This window comes from Helicoverpa zea, chromosome 16 (genome assembly GCF_022581195.2).
Source record: "Helicoverpa zea isolate HzStark_Cry1AcR chromosome 16, ilHelZeax1.1, whole genome shotgun sequence".
Classification (NCBI taxonomy): Eukaryota; Metazoa; Arthropoda; class Insecta; order Lepidoptera; family Noctuidae; genus Helicoverpa; species Helicoverpa zea.
In genome coordinates this window covers 7,122,985-7,140,067 of record NC_061467.1, presented here as the reverse complement: position 1 = coordinate 7,140,067, position 17,083 = coordinate 7,122,985, and the positions used below count along the sequence as shown (strand labels likewise).

The window sequence follows — 17,083 nt, the reverse complement described above, 5'->3', positions numbered from 1 at the left end:
GACATAATCGTTTACTTAAAAGTTTAATTTTATAGACTCAGCACGAATCGATATTACTACCTTTTGGGGAACCGTTCATTTGTTTCAAATGGTAGTTAACGAGTCCATTGTTGAAGAAACTCTTGCTTGAAACAGAAGTAACAATGACGATTCCGGATCATCTGTTTGACGAAGGCATAAATAATACGTTGCTTCAACATGATACGAGGCACGTGCAACAAAACAGAATAGTTTACGAGAAAACACAACGGGAATATGTAAGTACATAATTAATTATTAAATTTTTGGAGGTGGGAAATCATGTAATCAATCGACCCCATTGTACCTACTCCCGCTGCTGGAAGTGCCAGACTTACTAAGACCCTTTGATCCTTCTGGAGCCCTCTGTGTAACAGGGCCGAGCATGCATTCTGTATTTCGAAAAAAACAATGTTCTGTGTATCAGGTCGAACGTGCTATCATCTAAGCTGGCTTCCTGGTTTGAGAATAGGGTTATTCCCAGCAGAGAGTAGGCACATATGCAGAGGCAGATTTTTTAATAAGTCTAGTATGAAATAGTGAGTTATGAGCCCAGGCTAGTGCTAAAAGAATGACTATTTAGGAGCAAGAACAACGCGACATGCTGTCATCTCAAGATGGAGACACGTGCGAGATCCACGACCAGTTCTACAGAGATCACAAACTGCTGCTGGTGCTGTTCCGAGCGCTCGCCGTCATGCCCATCACAAGATCACGACCAGGTTTCTTATAAAATTCTTCCCAACTAGCATAGTTGCCTGGAAGAACTGGTGAAATTTTGGTGGAACAGTTCATTTAATGATTAAACTTAGTCTTTTTGTTACCATACCTAGACTAGTATGTCCATCTAAATGGAAAGCCAACATATGAGGTAGATGACGGAGTTCCTTGAAGAGATTTAGCTAAGCATCAATACGAGTGATACTATGAAGCTTAAAGTATTTATCTACTTACCGTAATAGAAAGGTGTATCAACTCTATTCTCGGATTTCAGTAGATGAGCAAACAGCTAAGCTGCATCAAGCTATAAACCATTGGTAGTTCCCATTACTTATCTTGAATGAATGGTGACGTGGCTATGTGACGTCAGTGTTTGTTTATTCAGTACCGTTAGAAAATACCGTAGCTCTTTGGCTTAATTTCCGTTCTTCGATCGTGTCTAGTCACTCTACTAAGTCTCGACGGAAATCTGACCACCATGTGCCTATGCAAAAGTATCCAAGTATCTATCTTAAGTTGCAGAGACAAAACTGGCTCTTTGAAAATTTCAGGCACAATTACCTTCAGCTGGAGATCAACAGCCACCATGTATGCGGTTTGCTTCTACATCGCAGCTACAGCAGTCGTCCTGATCGTGGGTTACGAACGCATCATGATATTGCGCTCCATTCGACGCTTCGACGAATATATCTACGCTATTCTTTTCGTCATTTTCCTTGTTCCGCATTTCTGGATACCCTTCGTAGGTTGGGGCGTGGCTCATCAAGTGGCTATTTATAAAACTAACTGGGGAAAATTCCAGGTAAGTGGTGTATGCGATTACATAATGATATACCACGATTACATATCGTATATCCTACCTATTGAAGTTCTTTTTATAAATGAAACATGGTTATGAAAGGTAAGTGTACGTAACAAGACAATATAAGGCAACTTGGAGTATTAAGTCACGTAATTATGTGCCTACTTTGTTTTATCAAAAAAGTTCAGCCTAAGTTAACTCCCGTACTTACAGGTCAGATACTACCGCGTGACTGGCGAAAATCTAAAGTTCCCTAACTTGAAGACGACTATCGTTATGATAAGCGTGGGTTGCTTGTTGCTGGCTGTGTGCTTTCTGCTCAGTCTCTGTATACTCATGGATGGATTCCTGCTAAGACACACCACCGCATACTACCACATTATTACAATGATCAACATGAACTGTGCCCTTTGGTACATCAACTGCAAAGGAATTAAGATAGCTTCGCAAAGCCTGTCTGAATGTTTTCGCAGGGTAACGTATTAGCATAATGTTTACTTTGTAATATTAGCTTGTTTAGTACATGAAGTGACTAAAATATATTATTATTTGATGCCTAAATATATTCAGTGAATTGGGAGTCTAGAGAAGCAGTAATCTAATTTTACAGAGACGTTTCTTTTTTTTGACGAAGTGAGAAATATATTGGATACCTGATATTTACTTTATTTTGGGTTTCACGGACCATGTGTGGATGGTTACCTAATATCCCGATATTGCATTGAATAGATATGCTGTGTTAACGATGCGGTTATGGCTAAAGCCGCACGGATCAACGAATCCAAGCAGCACAATAGCAATACCGTGCAGTTATTCATCTTAAAAGTCTGCACGTCACTGAGAGTTCCTCTGTACCTCAGAAAGCACATAAAGCCGTTAGTTTCGACTCCAATTTAACAGTTGTTAAGGACTCTGAGAAGCCAGCAAGACAACTGGTCAACTAAAGGGTTTCTTGTTACTCTGAAGGTTAAACAGCCTGTTTCCTAATGCAAAGCAGTTTAGAAGCCTGTTTCCTTATGCAAATAGTTTATACCTGTTTATACAACAGAGTATTTAGTTGGGAAAGTCTAGGCAGAAATATATATACTGATACTTTCCAGGACGTGGAAGCAGAATGCTCAGCGAAACTGATATCCCGGTATCGGTACCTGTGGCTCAACTTGTCTGAGCTTCTGCAGTCACTCGGAAATGCTTACGCAAGAACTTATTCTACTTATTGTCTATTTATGTAAGTAGTAGGTCTATATAGCCTGTTATTCGACATATCAAGGAGATTCATAGGAGCCTTTCCATTGTACCTGTCAGTATAGGATTAAGGTTTATATTAGCATATAAAATTCCACAAGATGATCGAAATTAACAACTGTTCTAAAAATGAAAAAAACGCTGGATAAAATGTTAACTATAAACCGTAGCTATCCAAAATCTTACTCTTGTTAATAAAATGAAAAAAAATGCCTTGCTATTCACTGCCTGCGTCCTGCAAATCAGACGTATGTTCATCCCGTCTTTACGTGATCACCTAGGTTTGCTAACAACTCGTTCTACATGATCCGAACACCCCCTAGGTTTGTGGACAACTCGTTTTTACCAGATCTGATTACTTCCTAGGTTTGCAAACATAACGATAGCGGTGTACGGCGCGCTATCAGAGATAGTGGACCATGGCTTTGGGTTCAGCTTCAAGGAGATGGGGCTGTTCGTGGATGCGGCGTATTGCTCAACCCTGCTCTTCATCTTTGTTGATTGCTCGCATAATTCCACTTTGACGGTGAGTATACTTCACATAACAATATGTTCCCTTATATATTTCTAGCTGTACCCGCGTCCCGAAATAACTCTTTGAAATTATAGCCTATGTTACGCAGGCATAGTCTAGCTTTCTAACAGTGGAAGAATTTTTCAAAGCCTTTATAGTACAAACGAAAGTCTTTCTTCTTCATTATGTTCAGTAAAGATTGATTAATTCAGTTTGAAAACTATTGTTTATGTTCAGGTAAAAAAAAAAACAATTAATAACATACGGAAAGTTATTTTCAAGGACATAATAATAACGAACAATAATATGTCTTATAATTTAACCTTTTCAAAGGAATGACCCAAGAATCTTATGTTCTCATAACTTTACAATATAAGTAGCCCTTGGCTAAATAAACTTTTTGCCTTGTTATAGGTAGCCGCGGGTGTTCAAGACACACTTTTGTCCATTGACGTCCTGTCTGTTGATAGACCGACACAAAAAGAGGTATGTTATTACACACACATACATTTGTACTGGCTTTAACTTTTGTCATGCTTATTTATCAAAAGTAAATAAACATCAGAATATGTACAATATTAAAGCTACGCAGCCGGCTACGCTACGCGCTACGGCGTAGCATTGTACTACGGTCGTCGTTCTTGCGTATTACAGACCTACTTGAATCCCATGAATCCCATGAGTCATATGTGATACTCACCGATTGTTTAACTATTGTGTCTGCATCGTGTTCAGTGAAGTGAAGTGGATAATTAAAAAATACCATCGTTTTAAACAAATGGATGGTACAATTTGATGAATTTAATTCACTGCATACATCGTTATCAAATTGCTATTTGTAACACGTATGTTACGCTGTGTTGATTTATTTTTCGACACTAAAACAGAAGCTATGTGAATGTATAAGTATCATACAATGAACTAACTTGCAAACCCGCTGTGTGCATTATGCTAAGTAAAGACTTCCATAGATGCAATTACTCTGTCATCTCGTCTGCATCTTAGTTAACCTCATCAGCCTTCAACCTCGATTCGATTTAAAGAAATTGTCTACCGCATGCTTACCGATTATAATACTATTCATGAATTCTTAATTATGTTTACTCGGGCAAAGTTTCGAAAAAACTCAAAGTGTTTTAGAAAAACGCTAACTGAAATTATGATACGAGCACTTCTTATAAGGCAAAAATTGGTCGGTTTAACTCCAACAGAGATTTTGCTAGGTTACTTAACTTGATGTAAAATTTTCTTTCTATTTTATCTTTTGCTTTTTCTCTACCAGTCACCCTTTAGGTGGAGGATTTGTAGTGTACCTAACTCGCATATGCAACGAATATTTTAATTCATTTAAATGAATTAACACCTAAAATGGCTTAATAAAGAAAAAATAACTTCTAAATATAATAATCTATAAAAACTGACATGATAATAATTGACTTGTCCCCATGGAGTTAAAACACTTTCGAGCCCCTTGCTGAAGAAAATTTCACTTGTTAAAGGGTAAAACGATGAAATTGGTAAATTGGAAATAATAATTTAATTTACGCTTGTCCATTAAATGTCTTTTCAAGTAACTGAGAGTTCGCGAATATACCTACCTACCTGTATACTTTGCATAGAAAAGACTGTTGTACCTGTATGTATATTTAAGCCGGGGTCTACGAAAGTATACCTAATAAAGTAGAGGAATAACTATCTCTGATATGACCTTAATTAGCATAAAACAAACGAACTTTAAGCGAACAGAATACGGTTTAGATTTCTTTACTAAATATATTTGTTGTTTTTATTGTGGAACGTAACACACTCGACCGCGAATCGACCGATTCGGAGAGCTTCGCGAATAACGAATTCTTCAGTGCGTTCTGCTCAGTAAATGTGTATTTACGTGTATGATAATTTTCGCAGATTGACCACTTCATCCAAGCAATTGAAATGAATCCTGCTGTTGTGAGTTTGAAAGGTTATGCGCATGTCAACAGAGAGCTGCTAACATCGGTGGGTATCTTAATTCATTTAGTTGCACTTAATCCGTAAAACGATTAATTTAATTACAGAAATTGAGTTGCTACTCAATTAAATATGGCGGTATCCACTTTAGTGCATGGTTTGGTTTTCATTTTCCCAAAATTTTCTCAGCCAAGGAACCACTAAGGGATTGATCTTTGCACTGATATCGTGTTTCAAAGAATTTTTGAGCAAGAAATGGAAAGCTAAGGTAACTTGTGAACTTATTGAGCGATCAACCGTCCTATTAGTGTCATGCCGTGTGGTTTCGGACCCGACCAACTGACGGAATAGCAATGAATATATACAGTGAAGATGTGCCTACATATGCGATGGGCTTTACCACATTTCCGAATATGGTTAACTAGGAAATAGTTTCGCGATTGTTTTGCGCTTGAATCAGTCTACTAGAAAAATGAGCATTTTATAAAAAATATTTATATACACAACACACTGCTGCGTTTTTTTACAATAGAAGGATAGAGAGGGATTTGCCAATTCTGCCTTGTTGATCCACCAGTGGTAAAATCCACCTCAAACTGGATTGATTAAAAAAATATAGTACGTACAAGCCCCGACCTACTATTTCAAAATATAAAAACCAAAAGGAAAATAATCATACAATAATGATCCTTTTAATGTTATTTCAGGCGATAAGCATGATAGCAATCTACTTGATCGTGCTACTACAGTTCAAGATCTCGCTGCCGAGGGACCCACAAATTGTTGCAACATAATCGATGACGTCACTACCCACCTTTGCAGTAAACCACCAAAAACCCTTGAAACTATAAGCTTAAATTATTCCAATACACGAAACTGAATAACTGAACATAATAATTATTGTTTTATCCGTTTGTAAAGCTCCGACCAATATAAATATTTATTTACAGAGATTTCATTTACACACCGTGTTATTATTATCTACATTTAATAAAGTTTCTCATTAACTCGAATTGGTTATTTATTAGAAAGCATGTATTCAACTGTTCCTTTGCCGATATTAATCCTAGTCGATACCTATGAAATGCAAATATTTCATTCAATACTTTTTTTGAGACCGATAGATTAAATTAGATATGACGAATTTATGAAGTTATTTTAGGGTGATTCTTCGAGACCGAGTGTTTTTGACTCATTGATCTGGCTCAATTTTTTTTTGCTCTTAGACCTGAATTGACGTAATAGTTTGACCCAGTACCTTATGTGCAATATCATATATCGAAGGCATCGAATTGCATCACGTAGATTAGGATTTAAAAGGTGCTGATTAATTGCTGGGCCAGATTAATTGTGACAGTACAGATTAATGATACTTCCTTTATTTTTCCAATGATCTTTATCATAAAACTAGCCGTTTCCCCGCGGTTTCACCCGCGTATCGTGGGAGCTATTGCCCGCACCGGGATAAAATATAGCCTATGTTACTCGCAGATAATATAGCTTTCTAATGGTGAAAGAATATTTAAAATCGGTCCAGTAGTTTTTGAGTTTATCCATTACAACCAACCAAACAAACAAACAAACAAAGTATTCCACTTTATAATATTAGTATAGATAGTATAGATTTTACCAAATATTGAAATAATTACTCCTATTACCTTCTACTTATATAATTTATCACTTTTTTTTGGCTCACACAAGAAAATAATTATGAATTAATTAAACAGTAACACTTTCATTCAAATTAATCATTTATTAAACCTCTTACGGTTGTTAAATCACACTAGCTTCAACGCTATAATAATTATATGAAATGGTAAACTTATTTTAATAAGACCTCTTAATAACACAAAACAAAAACGTATCTTAGCTTAAAACAAAAATAAAATTCACCGAAAACAAACTCTTAATTAAAAAGAAATGAAACTTACTAATCAAAATCAGACTTAATTTTTCAGTACGATAGGAACTCTAAGCTTGAGATAGAAGAAAACTAATTAATATCCTACCTAGATTAATAAAAAATACTAAATTTTTCATCATCAGTGTCTATTAAGTATGGATTTATATTTTCTAAATCGACACTAAAATGTTTACTTCCATCTCTTAAAAAAGTATCTCTTGATCGAAAATCAGGTTAGATCTCCCAAACTTGCAGAACGATGAATAATTAAATTTGAGTTTTTCAGGAACTTTTTATGAAAATGAATCAGACGTTGAGATTCATTTCTCCTATCAGTAGTTTTTTGTTTTCTTCTTTCCTGCGTATATAGTTTTGTCTATTCCTTCTTGTTTTTCTTTCCATAATTCTTCATTATTATTTATTCTGTCATATCTTCTCTTATCTGCTAGTCTTTTTTCTTAGTATTTCTTCTCTTGTTTATAATTTTTGTTATGCCATTTTAAAAAAATATGGATCTAAAAAAATATAAAGCTATTCTAGCGACGATAAAAAAAAAAACCAAAACCTCTTGCACAGAAATTGAACTTCGGAATAAAAACCAACAGGCCATTTGCTTTATTTTTTTGTATTACTTACTTAAGTAATCTTATTGAAATTAAAAATAAGTATAATTATTTCCACGGTATTTGAACAAAAAACAATGCACTAGAAGCCAACACAAATTAACAAATAAGTATACAAACTACAATTAAGAAATGTCTTTAGACATACCTACCTGTAACATATGCCCGAATTTGAATGAAACCTAATTCATATGTCCCGCTCAAATTCATCTGGCTTTAAGAGCCAGATGAATCCAGACTAATGGGGGACAGAAAAATTAGGAATTCGCAGATTATCAAATCCTGCTCCTTTATTTATAAACGTAAAGCATCAAACATGCAATTAATGTTAGCAAAACCCTCTTTTAAGACACTTTGCTTTGGCAACAAAACGATAGTAGATACACACTATCAGTTAATTAAGACAGATTGATATGACTACTCGCCTTACAAACACCAGATGACAACTTGCGATTGTATTTTTCTGCAAAAATACGTCCGCTCACGAGCACTCACTGTCACCGTTCGGTGCTGACCGGCGCGATCACTTACAAGTAAATATTACTCTTTCAAATATTTTTTATTTACGTATAGATAATGTTTGAACAAATCGAGCCAGCTTAATGATGAATTTAGTCGGGGACAATTTTTAAATTTATGTAATTATGAAAATACACCATTCTTTTATATTTAAATATCAAAATATTAAGAAACACATATTTAAAGATCATTTGGATTCATTAGTTTTATTGTAACGCGACCGTAGCTCGCAGAAAGTTAAATAATGCAACAAAAACCGTCGTTGGGACACACCAGACTAATTAGGTTTTACTGTTTTCTGCTAACTTAATTATAGTTTTTTTTAATAAATTCTAATTAGTTACATAAGGCGTCGATAGACATTTACCTTTTACATAAAACCTGAAACTGGTATTCCAATCGAAGGATATTTGCATGTGTTCTTCGGTCAAAAACATGTCAAAACTGTATTTCGAAGAATCACCCTTTAGTACTTCAAATGGTGATAATTAATCAACTATTTTTGTCAAAGTGAAAAGTGTCTCCTTGCTATCAGTAGGTACGTAGAATTATTTCGTGCAGATGTTGGAGAGACCCGAGCGTCGTGTCGGCTGGCCAGCCCCGGGTGTCGCCCACAATCTACTTCGAGATGTTGTGACAGCCACAATGGGAATTCATTAATCAACTTTTCCAATTTCGAACGAATCTATCTCTGTTATTAATAAGTTTTGGGAAAAACCCTCCTCAAAACCGTAGATTGTCTGATACTGCGCACATCTCTAATTACATATTTTAAAATGGTAATTGGTAGCGCTGCTAAACAGGAACTCGGGGCTAAGTTACAACCGCACGGCTGTGTTACTAGAGGTTGGTCGATCATAAGGATAAGCAACGCAAAGGTTTTTTGCTTAAAACACGTTCAACTGTCGGTTCCGGCTGTCATTTCATTGGATATCTTCGGCATTCGTTACGTGTTACAGGCCAAAGTCTGGCAACCAGTCTCACCATTATCGGGCATCAGCTTGTCCGGGTAGCTTGGTTGAGGGTTCTCAGCTGCATCGAGTTAGACTGGAAGCTGAACCCAAGGTAGTAGGGAAACCGCTAGTTAAACAATGATAATGATGGATGATGGTAGGTGTTGTACTGCTTTTAATGTACCTAAAGCTGAGAAAGTATCTATTGACCCTTGAAAGTATATTGTGCTTTAAAAATGAAAAAGTTTTACAAATATATACCAGTTTTTATGGAATACGTAAAAAAACAATTTTACTAATTGGATCGGGCATTCGGTCGTGTGCGAGGACGGGTAGATTCAAGTCGCCGAGGTTGAATTAAACAGTACGAAAATAATTCATAACAGTACAATTATTTACACCCACATTTCAGGAGACAAATACTTGATACCTTTTCTAAACTGTAAATAGTCAGAATATTGTTATTATTTCGACGAAAACGGAAGATAGAAATATAATCAATTTCATATTGATAGTAACTATTCACAAATCCAGACTAGTAGGTACTAAAAACAAATAATCGTATCTACTACTTTTACAACTTCAGAGTGAGTCTAACTACCGTCACGTTACATTTTCGATATTAGGTAATACAAAGTTATACCTATGTATTAAATATTTTCCTACTTATATCTATTTTCTTTCCTCAAATGTTTATTTGGAAAAATAACACATCTATTGGTGAAATAATGCGTAACGAACAGAAACACTACACGTACGTGCAGAGAACCGTCACGCTCGCTCCGTCACGCGTAAACGTCAATTTTCACCCACTCGCGCCGTGCCTTCCTGCGGCAGAGGTATCACTTACCGAGTTGTATCTTGTATGTTGTCTATATGTCGAATAACGAATTATGGTAATCGGACACAGAAATTGACACTATCAAGTCGAGCTTAGCAAGATACCTAGTTACGAGATGGTTAGATTAGGATGGTAGCTATATAACAAAGTAGAGTTAACTTTATACGATGAAATATTGTACTTATTTTGAATTTAGAATCGCAAAACATGCGTTACCACAGGATTTATTATGTACGTTAGTGTGGATATAGTCTTTCATGCGGCTGGCCAAGATTCAGTCAGATTCTGTAGTCTTTAACCGCGGCTGCCAAATATGTGTAAGTATGAGACCTATTTGGTAATTTGAGGTAGATCTTTAAGAGATCGGTAGAGGAGGGAGGTATTCACGTTCAGCAGTTGTGTTAAAATAGATTAGGTATTAGTATTAACAAAATATAATCCGTCCATACTCTCGACTTTGAATGGACAGATGCCTTCAATCCGAAAAACAATAAACTAAGAAAAATAATAAACTGTTTGCCCACTGAAAAATTATAAACCAACAGAATACGGAAACAAATCCATTGTTCTACAGTTCCCAATGAATGTGTGTTTGATTGAATATATAGGATTGGTATAAATTGAATTGAGGTTTTTATTAAAATGTTCCGTGGCATTTGTCTATCGGTATTTACTGGTTACAACGTACGAAGCGTACCTTTATTTATTGTACAGATTGTTTCTGACATTCAATCGAAAATGATGAGGTTTTGTCGTTGACATAAAAAATGGCAATTTTGCGATATTAGATCTATACTTTACAAAGGCTTACTTTGCATAGGTACATGTAGACCTTTGTTTGTCTTTGCGTCTACGATAAAGAATAAAATTAATAGAACGAACAAAAAAGTGTAGTTCTCCTTGAAGAACAAACTGTGGTCAGCTGTGTCCAGCTGCGGAGTGCTTAGAACTTGGCGGTGTCGCAATATAGCGTGAGTCGTGACGTCACTTGGTAGCATATCAGCCCGAGGTTGTAGTTTGTATCATGAGTATCCGCACTTCATTGAGCGTCAAGTGCGGTTATTAACTGTCGAGAGCACTCTAGATAATGGAATTGCCTCAAAACGCATACATTCGTCACTGGCACACCATGGAACGTTATCTGACCTTCTTAATTCTATTGATTTTGTCGCTACCGGCTTTCATTTAATCCGAAGCACTTTATCAAAACTATTGATACGCACCTACGTGCTTACTTTAATACACCCACCTGCACATCAACTTAAAAGCTAGAATTTTACTGAAATCCTCTTGAGAACCATGGAACATAAATCATCATATTATCACGAAATCTTGTCAAATCTCAAATCGCTTGAACACACAAGTTGTATGCAGTATTCACGTACTATACCTCTATCATATGGTTTGAGAGAAAATTACATTTATATGATAAAAGCTCTTGGCAGATGCTGGCGCCGTTTAATCATTGGTTTCATAAAAATCCGATTGATATATTGTTCATACGCACGAGCTAATGACAGCGTTGTATGGTTTATCTAGAAAAATTAACCAGATTTATGTTTAACGTAGTCAGATCCTATTATTAAGATATCAGTGACATTTTTTATAGATTGTTATCAAGGACCTACAGTTCAGCTTTACCTCCCCTATAATTTCACTCAATTTCTTAGATAAGAGCCAATGTCAAACATCAATCATCAGACTATTTTTTTAAAATCAGCTAAACTCCTATCTACTCATATAATTAATGTTTACTTCTTTCGTCTTCTTAGAAGGAATCAAATGACAAAGTCAAATTATGACGTCGGATGCGGATTACTCACAAACACGTTAGGTATGTCTCTCGTCTGTTCTACGCAGAATCATTAGACGCAACGTTCATCAGGCGCCAAGCGGCAATTAAGAAGCTCGGACACACCGTGATGTAAATATTAAAGAAAAATATCCCACTGTTGTTAATAAAGATGAGGCGTTCGTGCCTCGCATACATTCGGTCACTCAAAGACTTGCAAATGTTGACAAAATAACCGCTAGTGACCGACACCCGAGTCAAATATGAAAATTTTCACACGAAGTACCACTTAATTTTATACGTGACAGATTAGGGGTGCGCGAAAATGATAAACATGGCCGTTATGATCGCTGAGACGAAAATAACATCAATTAAGAGTAATTATTTAAAAGAAAACTAGTTTAATGAAACTACAAAGTTAAATAAAATTAAGAGAATTTTCTTGCGGTCTTCACATCTTGAATTTATCTCCTGTCCTTGTCCTAGTTTCGATATATCCGCGGGCCCGTTTATATGAGTGCATAGTTATAAGTATATACCTTTAATATAAGTTACAATGTACAAATAAATTGGACAGTAATAATATTTATATTAAAACAAATTCAATACAAATACCGTTCGTTGGAGCGGGCTACGAATGTGTACAAGTTATTCAAGTGTGAGAACAATCGACGGTACGAACTGGTGTTCCGATTTCCGATTGTTTCAAAGGTGACTGAACATAACTGTTCACTATACTAATGTTCAGTCAAATCACCCTTCCAGTCTCAAACACAAACAGTAGGAAGACTATGCATGGCCACGCATTCATATTTTATCACCAAAATAAAACTAATAATATCATTTAAGTGTACAACGTAAACAATTTGGCGACTTTTTCAGCATTTCTTTCTTAGGTACCCGTGAAACTTGCAACAAATTACCTTGAAAAGGAAATGGACGCTAAACCACTTTGAAGCTTTTAGGACACTTTCCTGTCGCTACTTTTTACCCGACTGCTGAAAGAGAGAAATTTTTACAAATATAATTTCATTTGTTTTAAATACCCTCAAGGATGTGCAGCGTTTTAATACTTATGAAGGTTTTACGTTTCGAACATACTATAATACTATGTGACAAATCATGGTATTGATGGCATATATTAAAATCATCCGTATTAATCCCCTATGTGATCGCTTAAAACTTACTATACCTGTGCTTGGAAAAGGAAGTACTTTTCACTGATGTCAGAAATTCAGTTAGCTAAATAGTCTGCTTAGAGATGGCACATCCTGCTAACGATCTTACCTCTATGAGAAGCGGTAATGAAAACCAACCAAGAAGTTTGAGTTTTTACTTTGTTCCAAGGAGTAAGTTACCTGTTGTTCAAGAAAAAGTTTTTAATATGGTATCACAAACACATTAGGTATAGGTACACATCATAGCTAGTTATAGCTTCTTTTCTCTTATTTTTTATGAACTGTAAGTATGGTTAAAAGCCATTCCATTTCACCAAAGTTCCCACAATAAGATAACATAGAAGATTTCATTTCGCTCATGTAAAATGGCGTAACAAACATTGTAGTGCGACATAACATGGCGCTCATATAAATATGACTTCGAGGATAAGGGTTTAATGCTTCATATTGTTTACGTCACCGGATAGTTAAAGAAAGATTATGGCTTTAAAATGCCGTTGTCCGTCATTATTTGTCCGTATTGTCCATCAGTGTCCGTCACTATTAAATCTGAAAACCGAACTCAATAGCAACCCGGGTTTAATTGTAACTGTATGAAGTAAGCTATCAGATAAGTTCCACTCTGTATTGATCTGAAGATTGTTAACAGAACATTAGTTTATAAACTTATCCAAACCTTCAACTAATTCAGCTGTCAGTAAAATCTTTCGTCAGTTTCGAATAATTTAAAAAACAATTCAATTTTTGCAAACTTTTCGACGATCCCTATTTCTTACAAATAGGATCGTTTAACTTCTGAATAACTAACTTAATTTGATTTTTAAAGTCAAAGCCTAAGTTTTTACATCCAACTACGCACTTACACGATAATTAAGAATTATTCCTCCATAATTAGATGAGATAATCTTTTGGCTCTAGCCTGTTTCAGACAACAGAATTACAGTCAAAAAGCAGAAACAAAACACTGCTGAAGAATATACCGTTTTAAAACAACGCCCAGTCATAAAGTCCACAAGCGCTCCCATGACTTTTCTTTGACAGCATTGTTTCAGCGCACATGCTGAAGAAGGATATCAGAGACAATATTAACATATATTGTAAATATCTACAGTATTAAATAATTTTGCTAACTTCTATTCTATTCTTGGTTACTGGCAAGTACACTAATCTAAAATCCTTTCCTCAATACTGAACAATACGCATATTCGAAACCCGCATCCAATATGCAAAGTCCTATAAAGTTACGGGTAAGTTAAGAACTTGCCAATAGTCGCGTAAACTTACCCCGGGCAAAAATGTTTCACGTGCCGCTAAATTCAATTGTCTTTGAACTTTAACTCAAGGTGGCGATGCGTTACTTAGGTACTCAATAGGAAAGGGACAAGTTCGAGTCGGTCTCGATAACTGAGGGTTCGGTTCCTTTCTAACAAAACAATAATGGCACTTGTCTAAAAAATTGTGGCTGCAAAATGAACCATATGTCAACGTCATAATTTGACATTTTTTAGACAAGGCTTAAACTGACGTTTAAAAGTTTTTGTGGTAAGACGGTAAGTAACTGTAAGTTAAACATAGTAAAAAGAATGAATAGCCTATTTAAGTCTATGAGCTTTTTCGTAAGTTTCATTCACAGCTGAAAGATTAAAGATCTTACAACCTTTTATTTTCAGTTGATAACCCTACATATTGCTTCGCTATAAGTGACTGACAGACAGATTGACTAATCTCAAAGTGCTCTCACAAGGATTTTTTCCTTTTATCTATGGATCCGTCATTTTGATACGGAACGCTAAAACATAAAATTAAACTTTGTAAACGCGGAAAATCGAAATATGTTTAATTATGTTTCAATTTATGGGTAATATTTTTGATTGTAATATTATAAGCTACTAGTGGCCCAGTACGTGCTTCGCTAGATATAAGTAAAGTCCACCATTTTGTAACAAACATGTGATAAATGAAGAACCGAATAAAGCCTAAACATTTGATTTGGATAGGTGAGCCCTTTCTCGACTTATACAATTACGACAACGTTAAGTGGCATTATTTTTTTCTTAACCTTTTCTTAATCTTTTTTAGTATAGCTCCTAGTTTTTAAAGTCTTAATGAACTTTGACCATTTTCACGAGCATATAAAAGCGTGGTTCTCTAGAGTTTTTTAAAAGTATTAATTTATTGAATTCGGTGTGCTAAAAACTACGAAAAAAACAATATGTCCAGCCTAGTCCTGATAACGACAAAGATTTTTTTTTATTAGTTAGACCAGTGTGAAAATATGAATGTTTGTGTACTCAGAAAAGCGCGTAGTTTATAATGTTGTAGGTATTTCTTTCGTTCTTCTTATTATATCCTTCCTTGTGATATTTTTATCCATATCCAATATTTTTATTTGAAGATGCCAATCTCAGAAACTTCTAATCCGATTCGAATAATTCCTTCAGGATAAGAAAGCGCATTTATAGAGGAAATCTATCTTCTTTTTTTTTCGGATGAAAAAAGTAGTATACTTGAGACTTAAACAAAACTGCATAAAACAGCTTGTTTACCTTTATTTACTCCTATCACTTTATTTTTGTCCTATATGTATTCTAATTTACAATTAACAGTTACATAATATGTACGAGTATATTTCTCAAATACCTATACCTATTTGGAACCGAACAAATTTATATGTTGTCGAGAAGGTAAGCATAATAAATAAGAAATGGGGAGCCAAAATGAAAACCTACCATAAATTAAGATTAGTGTACTTTGAATGTACCTACGACAAATTCTGGAAAATGTGAGTCGTTTACGATGCAACAAGATGTGACAGCGGACATTAATAATGACGCCTCCCTGAAAATTATAACAAAATCATTTTATGTCTTGTCATAAATAAAGCCTAGATACTAGGTACTAATGTGACTTACGATAATTCAAGTTAAACACATTTTTTTTCAATTGTGAAGCTCGAATTTTCGAGGAACCTTATTGTTTTCTAACCAAACTTCACTCAGCAATATTTTGTGTCATAAATACATACAACTTACTACATAGACATAATGAATCTTCAGCTAGTTACAATTATGACAAAACGCTTTTTTTCATAAACGTTTGTTTATTTAGTTACCTAATGTAAATGGTCTCTATGTGCTTACTTTTCACCGATATGAAAACTTATTCCATTTGAAACTCATTTATAATTACAAAGGTCTTGAACTGAAGAAAGACGTAGGTTTTTGTTTGTCTCGTTATCTATTTATGACCTCTTAACTAATTGTTACATAAATATGTTCCTTTCATCTGATAACTCCATGTATTCAGGTCATTCGTTGCCATAGTTACTAAAAATTGTTATCGGAAATATTAATAAAGTTTGCTCAAACCTCAAAATATTACAATCAAGAGAACAATGCATACAGCATTTTGGCTATTTGCAATTTTGATTTCAGCGTATGAAAACATAAATTCATTTCAGAGAAATGACGAAAAGTATTGAAAAATCCTTTAAAATGTCAACTACTGAATCAGTAAAGTTCTTACTTATAAGCACCCACATAAGCAGACCTATTAACAAACTATAAATAGGTATATAATATACAAGGTGTTGATTTGCATTTGTGCCATAGTTCAGGAGGAGGACATACAATACGTAAATAATCGATTGGAATTACAGTAGATGGGAAATAACTAATATGCACTGTTTTTTTTGTCATTGTAATGTCATGGTATTTCCGAAGTAATCCAATTTTATGAATTAAATTTATGAGTGATCGTTGCGTATGCTTTGTGTTTGCGTTCGTGTGAGGGTGCTGCACGGTTTTAACGCCAGTAACATACGCGCCAAGTTTAAATAAGGCTAGATGACATTTACGGAATTCCGAAAAAAAATTAAAGAAAAAAAATTACGTACCAATTTTTTTATTGATTTGGGTCGAGAATCATTAGCATAATTACCTCCTTGAATATGGCACGGATGCAAATCAACAGCTTGTATTAATACTTCTATTTATTTTAGTGATCGCTAATAGCTTTTAAGTTAG

The 17,083-nt window shown here is 35.0% G+C and overlaps 1 protein-coding gene across 1 annotated transcript; it reads left to right on the top strand.

Annotated features, from left to right (window-relative positions):
- The first annotated feature begins 128 nt into the window (after positions 1–128).
- LOC124637682 (gustatory and odorant receptor 22-like) lies at positions 129–6,137 on the top strand. The gene is made up of 9 exons (XM_047174302.1): positions 129–257; positions 602–740; positions 1,290–1,540; positions 1,754–2,014; positions 2,641–2,768; positions 3,152–3,311; positions 3,714–3,785; positions 5,208–5,297; positions 5,957–6,137. Exons 1-9 carry the CDS (start codon positions 144–146, stop codon positions 6,041–6,043), a joined length of 1,302 nt encoding a protein of 433 aa, XP_047030258.1. The 5' UTR covers positions 129–143; the 3' UTR covers positions 6,044–6,137.
- The last annotated feature ends 10,946 nt before the right edge of the window (positions 6,138–17,083 follow it).